The sequence below is a fragment of the Rhincodon typus genome, chromosome 8 (assembly GCF_021869965.1).
Source record: "Rhincodon typus isolate 14 chromosome 8, sRhiTyp1.1, whole genome shotgun sequence".
Classification (NCBI taxonomy): Eukaryota; Metazoa; Chordata; class Chondrichthyes; order Orectolobiformes; family Rhincodontidae; genus Rhincodon; species Rhincodon typus.
In genome coordinates, this window is record NC_063339.1 from 6,609,536 (window position 1) to 6,625,293 (window position 15,758).

The 15,758-nt window shown below is 42.0% G+C and overlaps 1 protein-coding gene across 1 annotated transcript in view; it reads right to left on the reverse strand.

Annotated features, from left to right (window-relative positions):
• The window catches only part of ttc7b (tetratricopeptide repeat domain 7B), a 301,097-nt gene that overhangs the window by 264,660 nt on the left and 20,679 nt on the right, over window positions 1–15,758 (reverse strand). The window contains exon 2 of the mRNA XM_048599973.1: window positions 14,604–14,725. Within this exon, the coding sequence (XP_048455930.1) occupies window positions 14,604–14,725 (122 nt within the window). The remainder of the gene's footprint in view (window positions 1–14,603; window positions 14,726–15,758) is intronic.

A 15,758-nucleotide genomic window follows, 5' to 3' on the forward strand; every position in this document is an offset into this window, starting at 1 on the left:
CAAATCTCTAGTCCAGCAAACCACTAGCAAACTATATTGTTACTGAGTTCCACATTTATTACAATTAATATGACCAACCTAGATTCATCTCCTGACAAGTCAATTCTATTACTGAAGAAAATGGAATTCAAGTGTTCAATGCAGTAACTAATCTTGCAGTCTTGTGAATCTCAAAAGATACAAAGCAGTTAATCCCCGACTTTGCACTGTGTGAACATAAGAATCTTTCAACCTTGAGCCTGACATGGAATACTGCAGACAGAATTATTAATTGTTTTGAGTTTTCAGTGCAATGTGATGGTTTCAAGCTGACATCTGTTGCCAAGGCTTGGGAATGAAAACAACTGTAATGTTAGGTGTTTAGTGAATTATGGGCATGCCATCTCTCAATTTATCACTCATATGGTGCTTACATTTTGTCCCCTCCAAGGTAAACAATGCCATTTCACCTGAGCCACTAAAAGAAAGAGTCTGGTCTAAGGCTTTTCAATGATTTGTTGGCCAGACAATCAGAGGTTCATGGCATCATTTGGGCACAGCTATCCAGATTGAAAAGAACTGCTGCCTCTATCCAGTGCATCTTTAATTCATGTCACTTGGAACAGGAACAGGTAGAGGTGGGGTGGCTCACACTGAACTACACTGCGCCAAGATTCAATCTATTTTGCTTGTTATCTACCTTTTATCACTCAATCAGTATCGAGTCATGGCTTCAATTGTCTCTGCAGCTGGGTTACATCATACAAAATTAAATCAAGAATTTTTAATAATGATGTTGGATTGGAGGCTTGATTCAGCAAGAAAATCTTTCCAATATTTGTCAGCCATGAACTATGCATCTTTGATTTTTATTATTCTGAATGAGAACGTTCCATTCTCCACAGACTGATTAGTGTGAATGATAAAATTTCAGGTTCACAACTGAGTTTTAATATTTGAAGAACACCCAAGCAAAGGAGCAACATGTATGCATTTATGTATACATACACTAATGTTCCTAATCTATGAAGAAGAAGGTCTGTAAGTAATCACTAATGTGCAGTACTAGATCATTGCTCCAAAGAAACTGACACATAGTAAAGGAATATGTGGTCAGTACGAAATAAACAGTATATGGCGATGCTTAGTTCCAAGAAAACATTAATAGTCTTTGTTTTCACAAAAACATAAGAAAACAATGGAGACTGGAACCCAGTTCTCCACAATGGAATGAGCCATTCCTGCACAGATTCATCAGATGAAGATCTTAACTATTCACAGTTTCTTAAACTTGGTTACTTGAGACCGATCATTTCTGTTTACATTTCAGAATTCCAATGTGAAGTATATTGATTTTGTACTACTAGATCACAAAGGCTAGAAACTAGAAGGAGTAGGCCATTCAGCCCTTTGAGCTTGTTCTGTGATTCAATATGATCACGGCTGATACTGCATCACAGTACCTTACTTCCACTTTCTTCTCATACCCCTTGATGCCATTACTTTCTAAAAAAATTATCAAACTCTTTCTTGACTATATTAAATCCTGTGTTATCAACTAAAATACTTAAAACAAAGACATTAATCATATTCAATTCTGGGAGGGGTGATTTATTGTGTGGTGCACAAAATTTTTAAATTTGTATTTCTGGAGTTCAGTGAGAGGATTTCAGAAAGTCCAAGAAGTTCCCATTTCTGGATATGCTGATACATTTGATTATTTCAGTGATTCATGTAGAAGCTAGTGGTAGCCACCTTTCCTAACCGCAACAATCAATGTGGTGTAGGTACACATTCAGTTCTGCAAGAGAGGAGTTCCAGATTGTTGTCCTAGGCAGAAAAGGAACAGCAAGCTATTTTCAAGTGAAGAGTCTGTGTCGTGTAGCTTGGATGAAAAACTGTAGTGGTGGTGTTCCCACTAAACTGTCCTCTCAAGTGATGGGATTTGGAAGGTGTTGTCAAAGGAGACTTGGCGTGTTGTTGCAGTACAATTCTTGGATGGTGTACGCACGTGCGATGTGCATCAGTGGTGGATGGATTGAATGTTTAAAATAGTGCATGGAGTGTCAATCAAGCATGATGCTTTGTACTGAATGGTGTTAAGCTTTGAATGTTATTGGAGCTGCAGTCATCCAGACAAGTGGAGACTATTCTATTAAAGTGGTCACAAATCACTGGAAATCAAGCCCCCTTATTTCCAGATTCACTGTATACGTTAAAAGTGAATAAAAAAGTTAATAAAAAATCCCCATCGGCCTCTAGCTGGTTGCTATCCAGAATTAACACAAACTACACAAGATTCCTTTAGCAATATTAATGAAAATTCTATTTATTGTACATTTCCTTATATATGCTCCCCTTTTAAAAGCAAAGTCCACTTTTCTCCTTTCAGTTTACAGTCTTCTTGCACACTCCTGACTTGTGCCTAGGAATTGGTGGTCAGGCTTTGGGAGTCAGGAGGAGAGTTACTCCCTGCAGAATTCCCTGCCTCTGACCTTGTTCCTGCAGCCACAGCATTTATCTAGCTGGTTCAATTCAGTTTCTAGTCAATGGCAATACCCAAGATAGTGGTGGTAGAGAAATGGTATTGCTGCTGAATGTCAAAGGGAAACGATTAGATTTCTTTTCGCATTGCCTGATACTCATCTGAAACTTCCCATTTCTCAGCCAAAGCCTGAATATTTTCCCAATGTTGATGCATACAGATTGCTTCCTTATCCGAGGAGTTGAAAATGGTAGGTGAACAATGCAATCTAATCGAACCCAGGTTTGTGGCGCTGTGAGGTAGCAGTGCTAACCACTGAGCCACAGTGCCGTCCATTCTCTACAGAGAGTGGTGGGTGCGTGGAATGCACTGCCAGAGATGGTCATGGAGTTAAGATACATTAGGGACATTTAAGCAACTCTTGGATAGGCACATGGATGATAGTAAAAAGTCAGGTATGCAGGGTAGTTTGATCTTAGAGTAGGATAAGAGGTTGGCAAAACATCATGGGCCGAAGGGCCTGTACTGTTCTATGTTCTATAATGCAGTGAACTGTCCCAATTATAACTTTAGATGAAGGAGTTAATGATTATTGGCCTTGGAACACGAAACTAAAGAACCAATGAACTGAATAGCCTTCAACAACCACAACTATTTGTACTTTTGTGCTAGGATGATATTTGAGGTAATTCAACACTTCAATACAAAGAGCTATTCTCTTTGCAATGACAGCAGTTTGATAGCTGATATTGTTATTCAGCAGATCGTATACATGATAACTGATATTTGCAATGCTCTTCCTTCAAATGTAGCAGTGCGACTGTGAGATACTTTGCTATCCAATTTACCTGTAAGCTCATAGATCATCATCATCATAGAATTCCTACAGTGTGGAAACAGGCCCTTCGGCCCAACAAGTCCACACTGACCCTTGGAGCATCCCACCCAGAACCATCCCCCTATACCCCACTTAATCTACACATCCTGAACACTACGGGCAATTTAGCATGGCCAATCCACCTAGCCCGCACATCTTTGGATTGTGGTTGGAAACCGGAGCACCTGGAGAAAACCCATGCAGACGCGGGAGAACGTGCAAACTCCACACAGATAGTCGCCCGAGAGTGGAATTGAACCCGGGTCCCTGGCGCTGTGAGGCTGCAGTGCTAACCACTGAGCCACCGTGCCGCCCTAAGCTGTCAACATTACTAGCAGTCTGAGTGCATCATTATCCTGAGATGCCTCCTGACCTGGCTAGAAGTTTTCTGTGTGTGAGGACAGACATTGGTCCAGTGAAATGGACTGTTCACATTCATTGTCAATGTTTACAATGACTGACTGAGGGAGGAGCATGGAAGTGGCTGGTTCACATTAACCGATCTTAAATAGCCAAAGGGAGCAGGGAGAACTCACTTCAAAATAAATATCTGACCTTTACATTGGAGAAATAATTAGATAATTAAACAAATCTTCTTTGGCTGGTTAGCAGCATGTTTATGATTGTAATTTGCTGAACAAATTAACAGAAAACTAATTATTTTCTTGCTTCAGTTCATTTTTGATATTATTTTATTTCTTCTGCTATTCCAAAAGAAAATCTCAAATGGAATTACAATTACTGATGATCTTGGATAGAACAATGCTGTCCTCACTCACATGCAGCTCCAGTGATGAAACTATAGCCTTTACTGACACAAAGAAATTACAACTAAGTGGTACTCATTACATTAATGTGTATATTATTTATTTTCACATTCTATTTGAAATGCTACATTAAAAGAATGCGTGCAATACAAATGAAGTCTGTAATTGTGAAATATGTTCACATTCTTAACTTGAAGTAAAGAGTTAATATAAACTGCTACAAGTATATGTGTCAAAAGATATGAAGCTGGAAAAGCACAGCAGGTCAGGCAGCATCTGAGGAGCAGGGAAGTCAACGTTTAGGGCCGAAACCCTTCATCAGGACTGGGGAGGGGGAGGGGAGCCTAGAAGTAAATACAGGCAGAGGGGTGAGGCTGGGGGAAGAGTAGGAGAGATGGTGATAGGTGGATGCAGTAGGAGGTTATTGTGATTGGCTGGTTGGAAGGGTGAAGCAAATAGGTGAGTAGGAAGACGGACAGGTTAAGTCAGGTCAGGGAGACGAGAAAGGACGGGAGGGCTGAACATGGGATTCGGCTAGGATGGAGGCATTTTGAAACTGGTGAAGTCAACATTGAGGCCATCGGGCTGTAAGCTCCCAAGGCGAAATATCAGGTGTTGTTCCTCCAGTTTACATTTGGTCCCACTCTGACATTGGAGGCCAAGGATGGGCATGTCACCAGGGGAGTGGGACAGGGAATTAAAATGGATGGCGACCAGAAGGTGGGGTTGGTTGGTACATGCAGAATGCAGATGCTCCATGAGGTCCTCGAGTCTGCGTTTAGTCTCCCCGATAAAAAGGAGACCACATTGGGAGCAACGGATACAAATACACACATAGTAGGACCAGTAGTATAACAGAGAAGTCTTGTTAAAATGATACAAGGCACTAGTCAGACCACAACTGGAATACTGTGAACAGTTTTGGGCCCTTTTTCTAAGCAAAGATACACTAGCATTGGAGGCAGTGCAGAGAAGGTTCACTAAGCCAATACCGCATATGGACAGACTGTCTTAAGGCGGCAGACTGAACTCAGATGCTAGCTTTTTGCAAATCATGCACAAGGACTCCTAAATGCCCCAGTTCTACAGAATTGGGCAGTCTTTTTCTTTCCCTGCTTAAATAATATTCAGCTCTTCTACTCTTCCTGTCCAAGTGCATAACCTCACATTTTCTAACATTACGTTCCATCTGCCAAGTTTTTGCCCACTTGTTTAGTCTGTCTATATAGATTTGCAGACTCTTTGTGTCATCCCCTCCACTTATCTTCCCATCTACTTCTGTCTCATTCACAAACTTGGCTATAGTACATTTACTTTCTTCACTCAAGTCATTAATACATATTGTAAATAATTCTCGCTCTAGCACTGATACCTGTGAGACGCCAGTAGTTACAAGTTGCCAGACTAAAAATGTGCTTATTATCTCAACTCTCTTCTTCTACTAGTTAGCTAATCTTCTATCATTCCAATATACTGCCTCCAACATCATGGACTCTTATCAAGTAGAGATAACGGTGTGGGTAGGTGACGGCCCACCGGACTGCTCATCCAAAGACCCAGGTAATGTTCTGGGAACCCAGGTTAAAATCCTGCCAGGGCAGATGGTGGTAAATGAATTCAATAAAAATCTGGAATTAGGACTCTAATGATGACCATGAATCCATTGTTGATTGTCAGAAAAACCCATCTTGTTCACTAATGCCCTTTAAGAACATAGAACAAAGAACAGAACAGCACAGTACAGGCCCTTCGGCCCACGATGTTGTGCCGACCTATTATCCTACTAAGATCAATCTACCCTGCATACCTTACATTCTACACCTTGCATATGCCTATCCAAGAGTCGTTTAAAGGGCTCTGAAGTATCTGACTCCACTACCACTGCTGGCAGCGCATTCCACATGCTCACCACTCTGTGTGAAGGACCTACCTCTAACATCTCCCCATACCTTCCTCCAAACATCTTAAAATTATGCCCCCTCATAATAGTCATTTCCACCCTGGGAAAAAGTCTCTGACTATTCACCCTATCTATGCCTGTCATCATCATGTAGACCTCTATCAAGTCACCTCTCATCCTTCTTCGCTCCAATGAAAAAAGCACTAGCTCCTTCAACCTTTCCTCATAAGACCTGCCCTCCAGTCCAGGCAGCATCCTGATAAATCTCCTCTGCACCATCTCTAAAGCTTCCACATCTTTCCTGTAATGAGGTGACCAGAACTGAACACAATATTCCAAGTGTGGTTTAACCAGAGTTTTATAGACCTGCAGCATAACCTCACGGCTCAAAGTCAATTCCCCTGCCAATGAAAGCCAACACACCATACGCCTTCTTTACAACCCTATCAACTTGGGTCGCAACTTTGAAGGATCTATGGACGTGGACCCCAAGATCCGTCTGTTCCTCCACACTGCCGAGAATCCTGCCATTAACCCTGTATTCTGCATTCAAATTCGACCTTCCAAAATGAATCACTTCACACTTTTCTGGGTTGAATTCCATCTGCCACTTCTTTGCCCAGCTCTGCATCCTGTCAATGCCCCGTTGCAACCTACAACAGCCCTCCACGCTGTCCACAACTCCACCAACCTTCGTGTCATCGGCAAACTTACTGACACACCCTTCCACTTCCTCATCCAAGTCATTTATAAAGATCACAAAGTGCAGAGGTCCCAGAACAGATCCCTGCGGCACACCACTGGTCACCAAGCTTCAGGCTGAATACTTTCCATCTACTACCGCCCTCTGTCTTCTATTGGACAACCAGTTTTGTATCCAGACAGCCAAATTTCCCTGAATCCCATGCCTCCTTGCTTCCTGAATGAGCCCACCATGTGGAACCTTATGAAATGCCTTGCTAAAATCCAAATATACCACATCCACCGTTCTACCTTCATCGATGTGTTTTGTCACATCCTCAAAGAATTCAATAACGCTTGTGAGGCATGACCTGCCCCTCACAAAGCCATGCTGACTATTTCTAATCAAACTGTGCTTTTCCAAATAATCATAAATACTATCTCTCAGAATCCTCTCCAATAATTTGCCCACCACAGAAGAAAGACTGACTGGTCTGTAATTCCCAGGATTATCCCTATTCCCTTTCTTGAACAAGGGAATGACATTTGCCACCCTCTAATCTTCTGGCACTATTCCAGTGAGGACGGAAAGATCATTGCCAAAGGCGCAACAATCTCTTCCCTCACTTCCCACACTAACCTTGGGTATATCCCGTCTGGCCCAGGGGACTTATCTACCGTCATGTTTTTCAAAATTTCTAGCACATCCTTCTTCCTAACAACAACCTGTTCAAGCATATCTGCCTGTTTCATGCTGTCCTCACAAACGTCAAGGTCCCTCTCACTGGTGAATACTGAAGCAAAGTATTCATTAAGGGCCTCCCCTACTTCCCATGACTCTGCGCACAAGTTCCCTCCACTATCCCTGATTGGCCCTACCCTCACTCTGGCCATCCTCTTGTTCCTCACCCAAGTATAGAAAGACTTGGGGTTTTCCTTGATCCTACCCGCCAAGGTTTTCTCATACCCCCTTCTAGCTCTCCTAAGTCCATTCTTCAGTTCCTTCCTGGCTACCTTGTAGACCTCTAGAGCCCTGTCCGATCCTTGCTTCCTCAACCTTAAGTAAGCTTCCTTCTTCCTCTTGACATCCAAGGTTCCTTCACCTTACCATCCCTTCCTTGCCTCAGTGGGACAAACCTATCCAGTACTCGTAAGCAAGTGCTCCCTAAACAACCTCCACATTTCTATCGTGCATTTCCCTGTGAACATCTGATCCCAATTGGTGCTCCATAGTTCTTGCCTAATAGCATTATAATTCCCCCTCCCCCAATTAAATACTTTCCCATACCATCTGCTCCTATCCCTCTCCATGACTATAGTAAAGGTCAGGAAGTTGTGATCACTATCACTGAAATGCTCTCCCACCCAGACATCTGACACCTGGCCTGGTTCATTGCCAAGCACCAAATCCAATATGGCCTCCTCTCTAATTGGTCTATCTCCATTTTGAGTCAGAAATCCTTCCTGGACACACCTGACAAAATCTGCTCCATCCAAACTATTTGCACTTGGGATGTTCCAGTCTATATTAGGGAAGTTGAAGTCACCCATGACAACGACCCTATTACTTCTGCACCTTTCCAAAATCTGCCTCCCAATCTGTTCCCCAGTGTCTTTGTTGCTATTAGGGGATCTATAGAAAACTCCCAATAAAGTAACTGCTCCTTTAGGGAAGGAAACTGTCATCCTTAACTAGTCTGGCCTACACATGACTCAAGACCCACAGCAATGTGGCTGACTCTTAAACGCTGTCAGGGCAATTAGGAATAGGCAATAAGTGCTAGCCTAGCTAGCGACACCATCATCCCGCAAATGAATTGAAAGAAGTGTGGTACTTTATCAAACACCCTCCAAAAATCCAAATTTATTACATCCGCTGTTTCCACTTTACCCATCCTCCTCTTTACCACCTCAATGTATTCTAATTAATTTGTCAGACATGATTTCCCTTAACACTGACTCGCCTTTTTTGTATTATATATTTTCCAAATGTTCTGCTATAACATCCTTTATAACAGACTCCAACATTTTCTCAATAACAAACATGAAGTTAACTTAGCCTCTCTGCTCCTATGATGCTGCTTGGCCTGCTGTGTTCATCCAGCCCTGCACCTTGTTGTCTCGGATTCTCCAGCATCTGCAGTTCCTACTATCTCTGGCCCGTAGTTACCTCTTTTTTTGCTCCATTCAAAAAAGAGTGAATATTTACTCAGATGAAAATGTGTACAATTTAATTAGAAACAATCAAATTACTTGGGGGGAGTGCTGTATGAATAATGGGATACATTTTCAAAGCATCTTTTTCAAGATAAAACAAAGAATTTTTCACATGCAATACATCACAAAACTTAAAACTAAACCTTCTGTAATTCTTTGACAAAAATGGACTAGGTAATTATGGAATGACTATATAGACCGAAAAAGAAATCAGGACAATGCCTTTTTCAACTTGATCACTGTCAATTTGTCTAAAAATCCCAATTTATTTTATTGTCCGAGTTCTTTATCAGGAACACTGGCTGCAAACCTACGAGAGTTTACACAGTGAGGCAGTATTCAGATTCCTCTTCACTGGGCACAGAAAAACAACGGACTTCCTTCCAGCAAGAAAAGCTGGATTTTTGTACTCTATTCAGGCTCACACAGGAAGAAGGGTGAGGCACGAGAAGTAGGGTTTTTTTTAATTCATGTGAGAGATGTGAGTATTGCTAGCTGGCTAATATTCATTGCCGCTCCCTAGTTGCCCTTGAGAATGTGGTGGTGAGCTGCCTTCTTGAACTGTTGCAGTTCGTGCTATAGGTTGACCCAGAATGCCGTTCGGGAGAGAATTCCAGGATTATGACCTAGCGATAGTGAAAGAACGGTCATATATTTCCAAGTCAAGATGGTGAGTGGCTTGGAAGGGAACTTGCAGGTGGTAGTGCTCTCATGTATCGACTACCCTTATCCTTCTAGATGAAGTGGTTGTGGGTTTGGAAGGTGCTGTCTGAGGATCTTTGCTGAATTTCTGCAGTGCTTCTTGTACATAGTACGCATTGCTGCTTCTGAGCATCGGTGGCAGAGGGAGTGGATGTTTGTGGTTGAGGTGCCAATCAAGCGGGCTGCTTTGTTCTGGATGGTGTCAAGCTTCATGAATGTTGTTATAGCTGCAGTCATCCAAGCAAGTGGGGAGTATTGCATCACACTCCTGACTTGTACCTTGTAGATGGTGGACAGGCTTTAGAGAATCAGGAGACGATTTACTCACTATTATATTCCTAGCCTCTGACCTGCTCTTGTAGCCACTGTGTTTATGTGGCGGGTCCAGCTGAGTTTCTCATTCAAAATAAAATAACACCATTGAATGTCAAGAGTGGAGGTTAGATTGTTTCTTAATGGCGATGGTCATAGCCTGGTCTTTGTGTAGCACGAATGTTACTTGCCATTTGTCAGCACAAGTCTGGATATTGTCCAGAAATTCTTGTATTTGAACATGGGCTGCTTCAATATCTCACGAGAGTCACGAATGATACTGAACATTGTGCAAACATCCACATTTCTGACCTTATGATAGATGGCAGAATGTTGATGAAGCAGCTGAAGATAGTTGGGCCTCAGGCATCAACCTGAGGAACTCCTGCAGAGATGTCCTAGAGTTGAGATGACTGACATCCAACAATCATAACCATGTCTTCCTATGTGCCAGGTATGACTCCAATCAGCAGATAGTTTGCCCACAATACCCAATGATTCCAGTTTTAGCAGGGCTTTTTGTGTAGGGGATATACCTGGGCAAATTTCCACATTGTCGGGTAGATGCCAATGTTGTAACTGTGCTGGAATAGTTTGGTTAGGTGAATGGCAAGGTCTGGTCCACATATCTATTGCCGGATTATGTCAGGCCCGTAAGCCTTTGCAATATCCAGTGCCTCAAACTGTTTCTTGATATCATGTAGAGTGAATTGAATTGACTGAAGACCAGTATCCGTAATGCTAGGGACCACTCAAGGAGGCCGAGATGGATCATCCACTCAGCACTTCTGGCTGAAGATTACTGTCTCTTGCACTGATATGTTGGGCTCTTCCATCATTGAAAATTAGAATTAGGTTTATTGTCACATGAACTCAAGGATGGGGATATTTATAGAGCCTCCTCCCCCAGTGAGTTGTTTAATTGTCCAACACCATTCCAACTGGATGCGACAGGACTACAGACTTACACCCGATCTGTTGCTTGTGGGATCGCTTAGCTCTATCATTTGTGACTTACGCTGTTTGGCAGCTTCACCAGGTTGATACCTCATCTTCAGGTATGCCTGGGACTGCTCCTGGGATGCCCTCCTGCATTCTCCACTGAACCAGGGTTGAACCCCTGACTTGCTGGTAATGGTTGAGTTGGGGATATGCCAGGCATGAACTTGCAGATTGTGCTGGAGTATTATTTTGCTGTTGATGATGGCCCACAGCACCTCACAGATGCCCAGTTTTGAGTTGTTAGATTTGTTCAAAGTCTGTCTCAATTAGCACAGTGATAGCACCACACAAGATGGAGGATATTCCCAATGTGAAGGCGGGACTTCGTCACCACAAGAACTGTGTGTTGGTCACTCTTACCGATACTTTCATGGACAGATGCAACTGCGGCTGGCAGATTGGTAAGGATGAGGTCAAGCCTGATATTCCCTCCTGGTTCCCTCACCACCTGCATCAGACCCAGTCCAGCAGCTATGTCCTTCAAGATCCAACCAGCTCAATCAGTAGTACTGCTGCTGAGCCACTCTTGGACTCTGAAATCCCCCACCCAGGGTACGTTTTGTGCCCTTGCCATCCTCCTCCAAGTGTATTTCAATATGGAGAAGTACTGATTATTCAGCAGAGGCACAACAGTACGCGGTAATCAAGCAGGAGGTTTCCTTGCCCATGTTTAACCTGAAGACATGAGACTTCATGGGGTCCAAAGTTAATGTTGAAGAATCTCAGGGCAACTCCCTCCCAACTGTATACCACTATGCCGCCACCTCTGCTGGGTCTGTGATATATCCAAGGTGGTGATATCTAGGACATGTCTGTCAGGTACAATCGTGTCAGGCTGTTGCTTGACCAGTCTGTGAGACAGATCTCCCAATTCTGATACTAGCCTCCAGAAGGAGGACTTTACAGGGTCGACAGGGAATGTTTTGCTGTTGTCTTTTCAGGTCGGTGCCAGGTAGTCTGTTCAGTTTCATTTCTTTGAGACTTCGTAGTGATTGACACAACTGATAGCATTGCGGAAGGCAGTTGAGAGTCAATCACACTGATGGAGTCACATATAGACCAGACCAGGTGGGGATGGCAGATTTCCTTCCCTGTGTTTTTTTTTATTGATTTCAAATTCCACAATATGCCATGGCAGGATTTGAACCAGAGTTTCTGGATTAACACTCTAGCAATAATACCAATAGACCATCACCTCCTGCTAATCAACACTCCAGGACTGTTGTGGAGCTTCCAGGAGTTGAAGTTCAATCTCCTGAAACATCCTTGAGCAACAAAGGGAGGATTAAAGAAAATTACAGAGGCATGATTTTAAAAGATTCTTTTAACACTTATGCAAATTTGTTATTAAAACTTTACAGATATTCAGTCCTAGTGGCTTGAGGCAAGAGATTAGGTGATGCGCAATTCAGGAATAACTCTAACTGGAACTGGTAATCCTGACCAAAAACTGATCTGTGCCAGTTGGATTGTGCTCAAAGAGATTACTATAATGGAAAAGGGTGGGGAAAAAATAAAGATAGAACATAGAAGTTAAAAAAATTCAAAATACAATAGATTATTTTTCCCAAATTGGAACATGAACAATCCAGAAGAAGAAAAAAGGGAATTTAAACTGAAATCACTCCAATCATGAAAGAGCACAAACAAAACAGCAGATACCAGTCAACAAACACATGGGATTTGAAGTAGGAGAGAATGAAAAACTGTCAGTTTTTCCCTAGTTGTTCGGCCACAAGGTTAACAATTGTGCTTATTAGTGCTGGGGTCCACTGAGAACAAGCTGTAGAGCTGCCAGAACCCATTTCAGGGATAGGCTCTTGCCATTTAAATTCACATATAAGATCAGGAATTTATGCCCTTTCGGGCTAAAAATAAAGCAGACATCTGATTCATTTGTTCTTTGCTCCTCGGGTTTTTCATTCTTCGAAAGAACATTTTTGATGGGCCCCCACGCTCTACACAACATCAAGTAAATACAAAGATTTTGAGTTTGTACTTTTAAGTGAATTCTTTGATCAATTAACAAGGAGGCCATTCTGCCTCCAGAGCACGTTTCAGCATTCCGCAAGATCATGGCTAATCCTGTCTCTAGTCACGTTAATCTGTCAATCCCGTTTGGACCACAAGAAATAATAGGAATGTGAATGTGTTGGCTGTTCGGCCCTTCAAGCCTGCTCCACCATTCAATAAGATCCAACATTCCTCTTACCCATTGACCGTAATTCTTGATTCCCTGACTGATCAAGCATCCATCTCTCTCAGCCTTAAACATACACAGCTCTCTGGGGCAAGGAGTTCCAAAGACTCAGCACCCTAAAAGAAGAAATGCCTCCTCATCTCAGTCTTAAATTGGCACCCCTTATTTCTGAGACTATGCCCTTGGTTCTAGACTCTCCCATGAGGGGAAATACCCTCTCAGCATTTACCCTGTCAAGCTCCTTAAGACTCCTACATGTTTCAATGAGATCCCCTCTCATTCTTCTAAATTCTAAAGAGTAGAGTCTCAATCTTTTGAGCCTTTGCTTATAAGACAATCCCTTCATGCCAGGAATCATCGTAGTCAACCTTCTCTGAACTGCCTCCAATTAAATAATATCTTTACTTAAAGAAGGGGACCAAAATGGTCACGATACTAAAGATGTAGTCTCACCATCACCTACCCCAGCCCCTTGAAACAAAGACCAACATTTCATTAGCCTTCCTGATAACCTGCCGCACCTGTGCTATCTTTTTGTGTTTCATGCACAAATACACCCAAGTCCCTTTGTGTTGCAGTCTTCGGCAGTTTCCTGCAACTGAAAATATCATTTGACCCCAACAAAGGCACAGACCGTTGTGGAATGAATTTCAGATTGCCACTGTTGTGTGTGTGTGAAAAAGTACTTCTTAATTTCATTAGTGAAAGACCAAGCTCTAGTTTTAAGCTTACAGTGCACCTGGAACCAGTTCTATGTTAGAAAACATACCTATTACTTAACGCACTACAAATCAAATCAGAATCACTGCTCTCGGTCTTCCAATGGTCCAGCATGGAGGTCTTGTCTCGGCGTGGCAGGGTGGTCTCAGCCCTGCCCTGCGTGGCGATTTCGGCCGGGTTTTCCAATGTACCGTGAACCCAGGAGGCATTAATTGAACTGTGATGCACTTTTATTTTTTATTCTTCTTATTTATGACTTCTGTCATTAATTTAAGCACCGTTGTATAGCAACTTATAAAATGTTTCACTATTTTTAAATATACGGGACAATAAATTGCTATTCTATTCTATGTAAACCTAAGAACAATGCTAAATCACTGGATTGAATTGGTTAGTCATCCCACTTGGATTTTGAAAGAAACAGGTAGTAAATCAAGATTTACAAAGTAAATCCATGGTCCTGAAGTTGTTTCTAATAAATTCTTCTATTCTACTTTTCCACTTTTCCTTCCTACTAGATTTTCTCTCCAAAACCTTTTGATAACTTTCTCTGAATTTATTTCAATTGAAGTTTTACAGACACTTGTACCAAATGGGCAGACAGAGGTGTGTGACACATGAACATACACAGTGGCTCCAAACACGTTACCCCCAGCTCCCACCCATGCTGCTTCACCCCCAACCTGCACACGCGCGCACACATACACACACAACCTTACTCACATGCACACATACAAAGCTCTAAACATCTCAAGTCTCACCCATTTTTGAAATAAATGACGTGTGCTCTTTGAAGTCCTGTTTCGAGGAAGAACCCCAATTCCTGTTCTTGGAATGCTGAACCAGGTTTTGGACTCCTGTTCTGGATATTCGTGTTCAATACCTGGCTCCAAAAACAAGAGTAGTTTGTTATTTCTTTTGCCAATCTGTTAGGACAAAAAAAAGGTAACGAACCATATTTAATTCTATAATGTTTACAGATAATTTTACTTGATGCAAACCAGTTTTTCTCATCAACCAAAAATGTTAAGTTATGCGAGGGGGAGCTATTGGGAAACCCAACTCAAGCAGAATTTCTAGCCTGTTATCTATCTGCCTTTATAGGAATCAAACTTGTGATCCCTCATTTGCAGGCTGTTTTTATTTCCACAGGACTGTGTTAAAATAGAAGTCAACTAATTTAACTTGAAGGTGATTCTGCCTTTGAATCAAACAAATATATAGACATAACAGGCATTTAAATTTCCACTCTAATATTTAGTACCACAATATTTTCAGCACAAGAACAGGAGAAAGATCCTCTAGATAGTCACCAATTTGACCAACATTTGGCTTCTCAAACTTTGTTTGTAGCATAAAGCAAAAGCAGCCCTTTGTTATTCAAATATAAAACTTCTAAACATCTTTTAAGTGTACACAAGCCTTCCTGTACTTTGTTTTGTACATACAGCATGCATCTGCATATAGCACCTTGACTGACAGGACTGAGGGCAGATTTGCCGATTTCACATATTTTGAAACACACTAAGTCATGAAGGTCAAGGAATTGTGATTTATAGGAAGATAGAAACAGGAGTGGCTATTCATCCCCTTAAGCCTCTTCTGCCATTCAATAAGATTATGGATGATCTTTGGCTTGACTCCATATACCTGCCTTTGGCCCATATCCTTTTATACCTTTGTTTAACAAAATATTATCTCTCTCAGATTAAAAATTAACAACTGATGAAGCATCAACTGCCATTTGTGGAAGAGAGTTCCAAATATCTATTATCTGTGTGTTTAGCAGTGCTTCCCAACATCTCTCTTGAATGAGATAACAAGGTGCAGAGCTGGATGAACACAGCAGGCCAAGCTGCATCAGAGGAGCAGGAAAGCTGACGTTTCGGGTCTGGACCCTTCTTCAGAAAATCTTC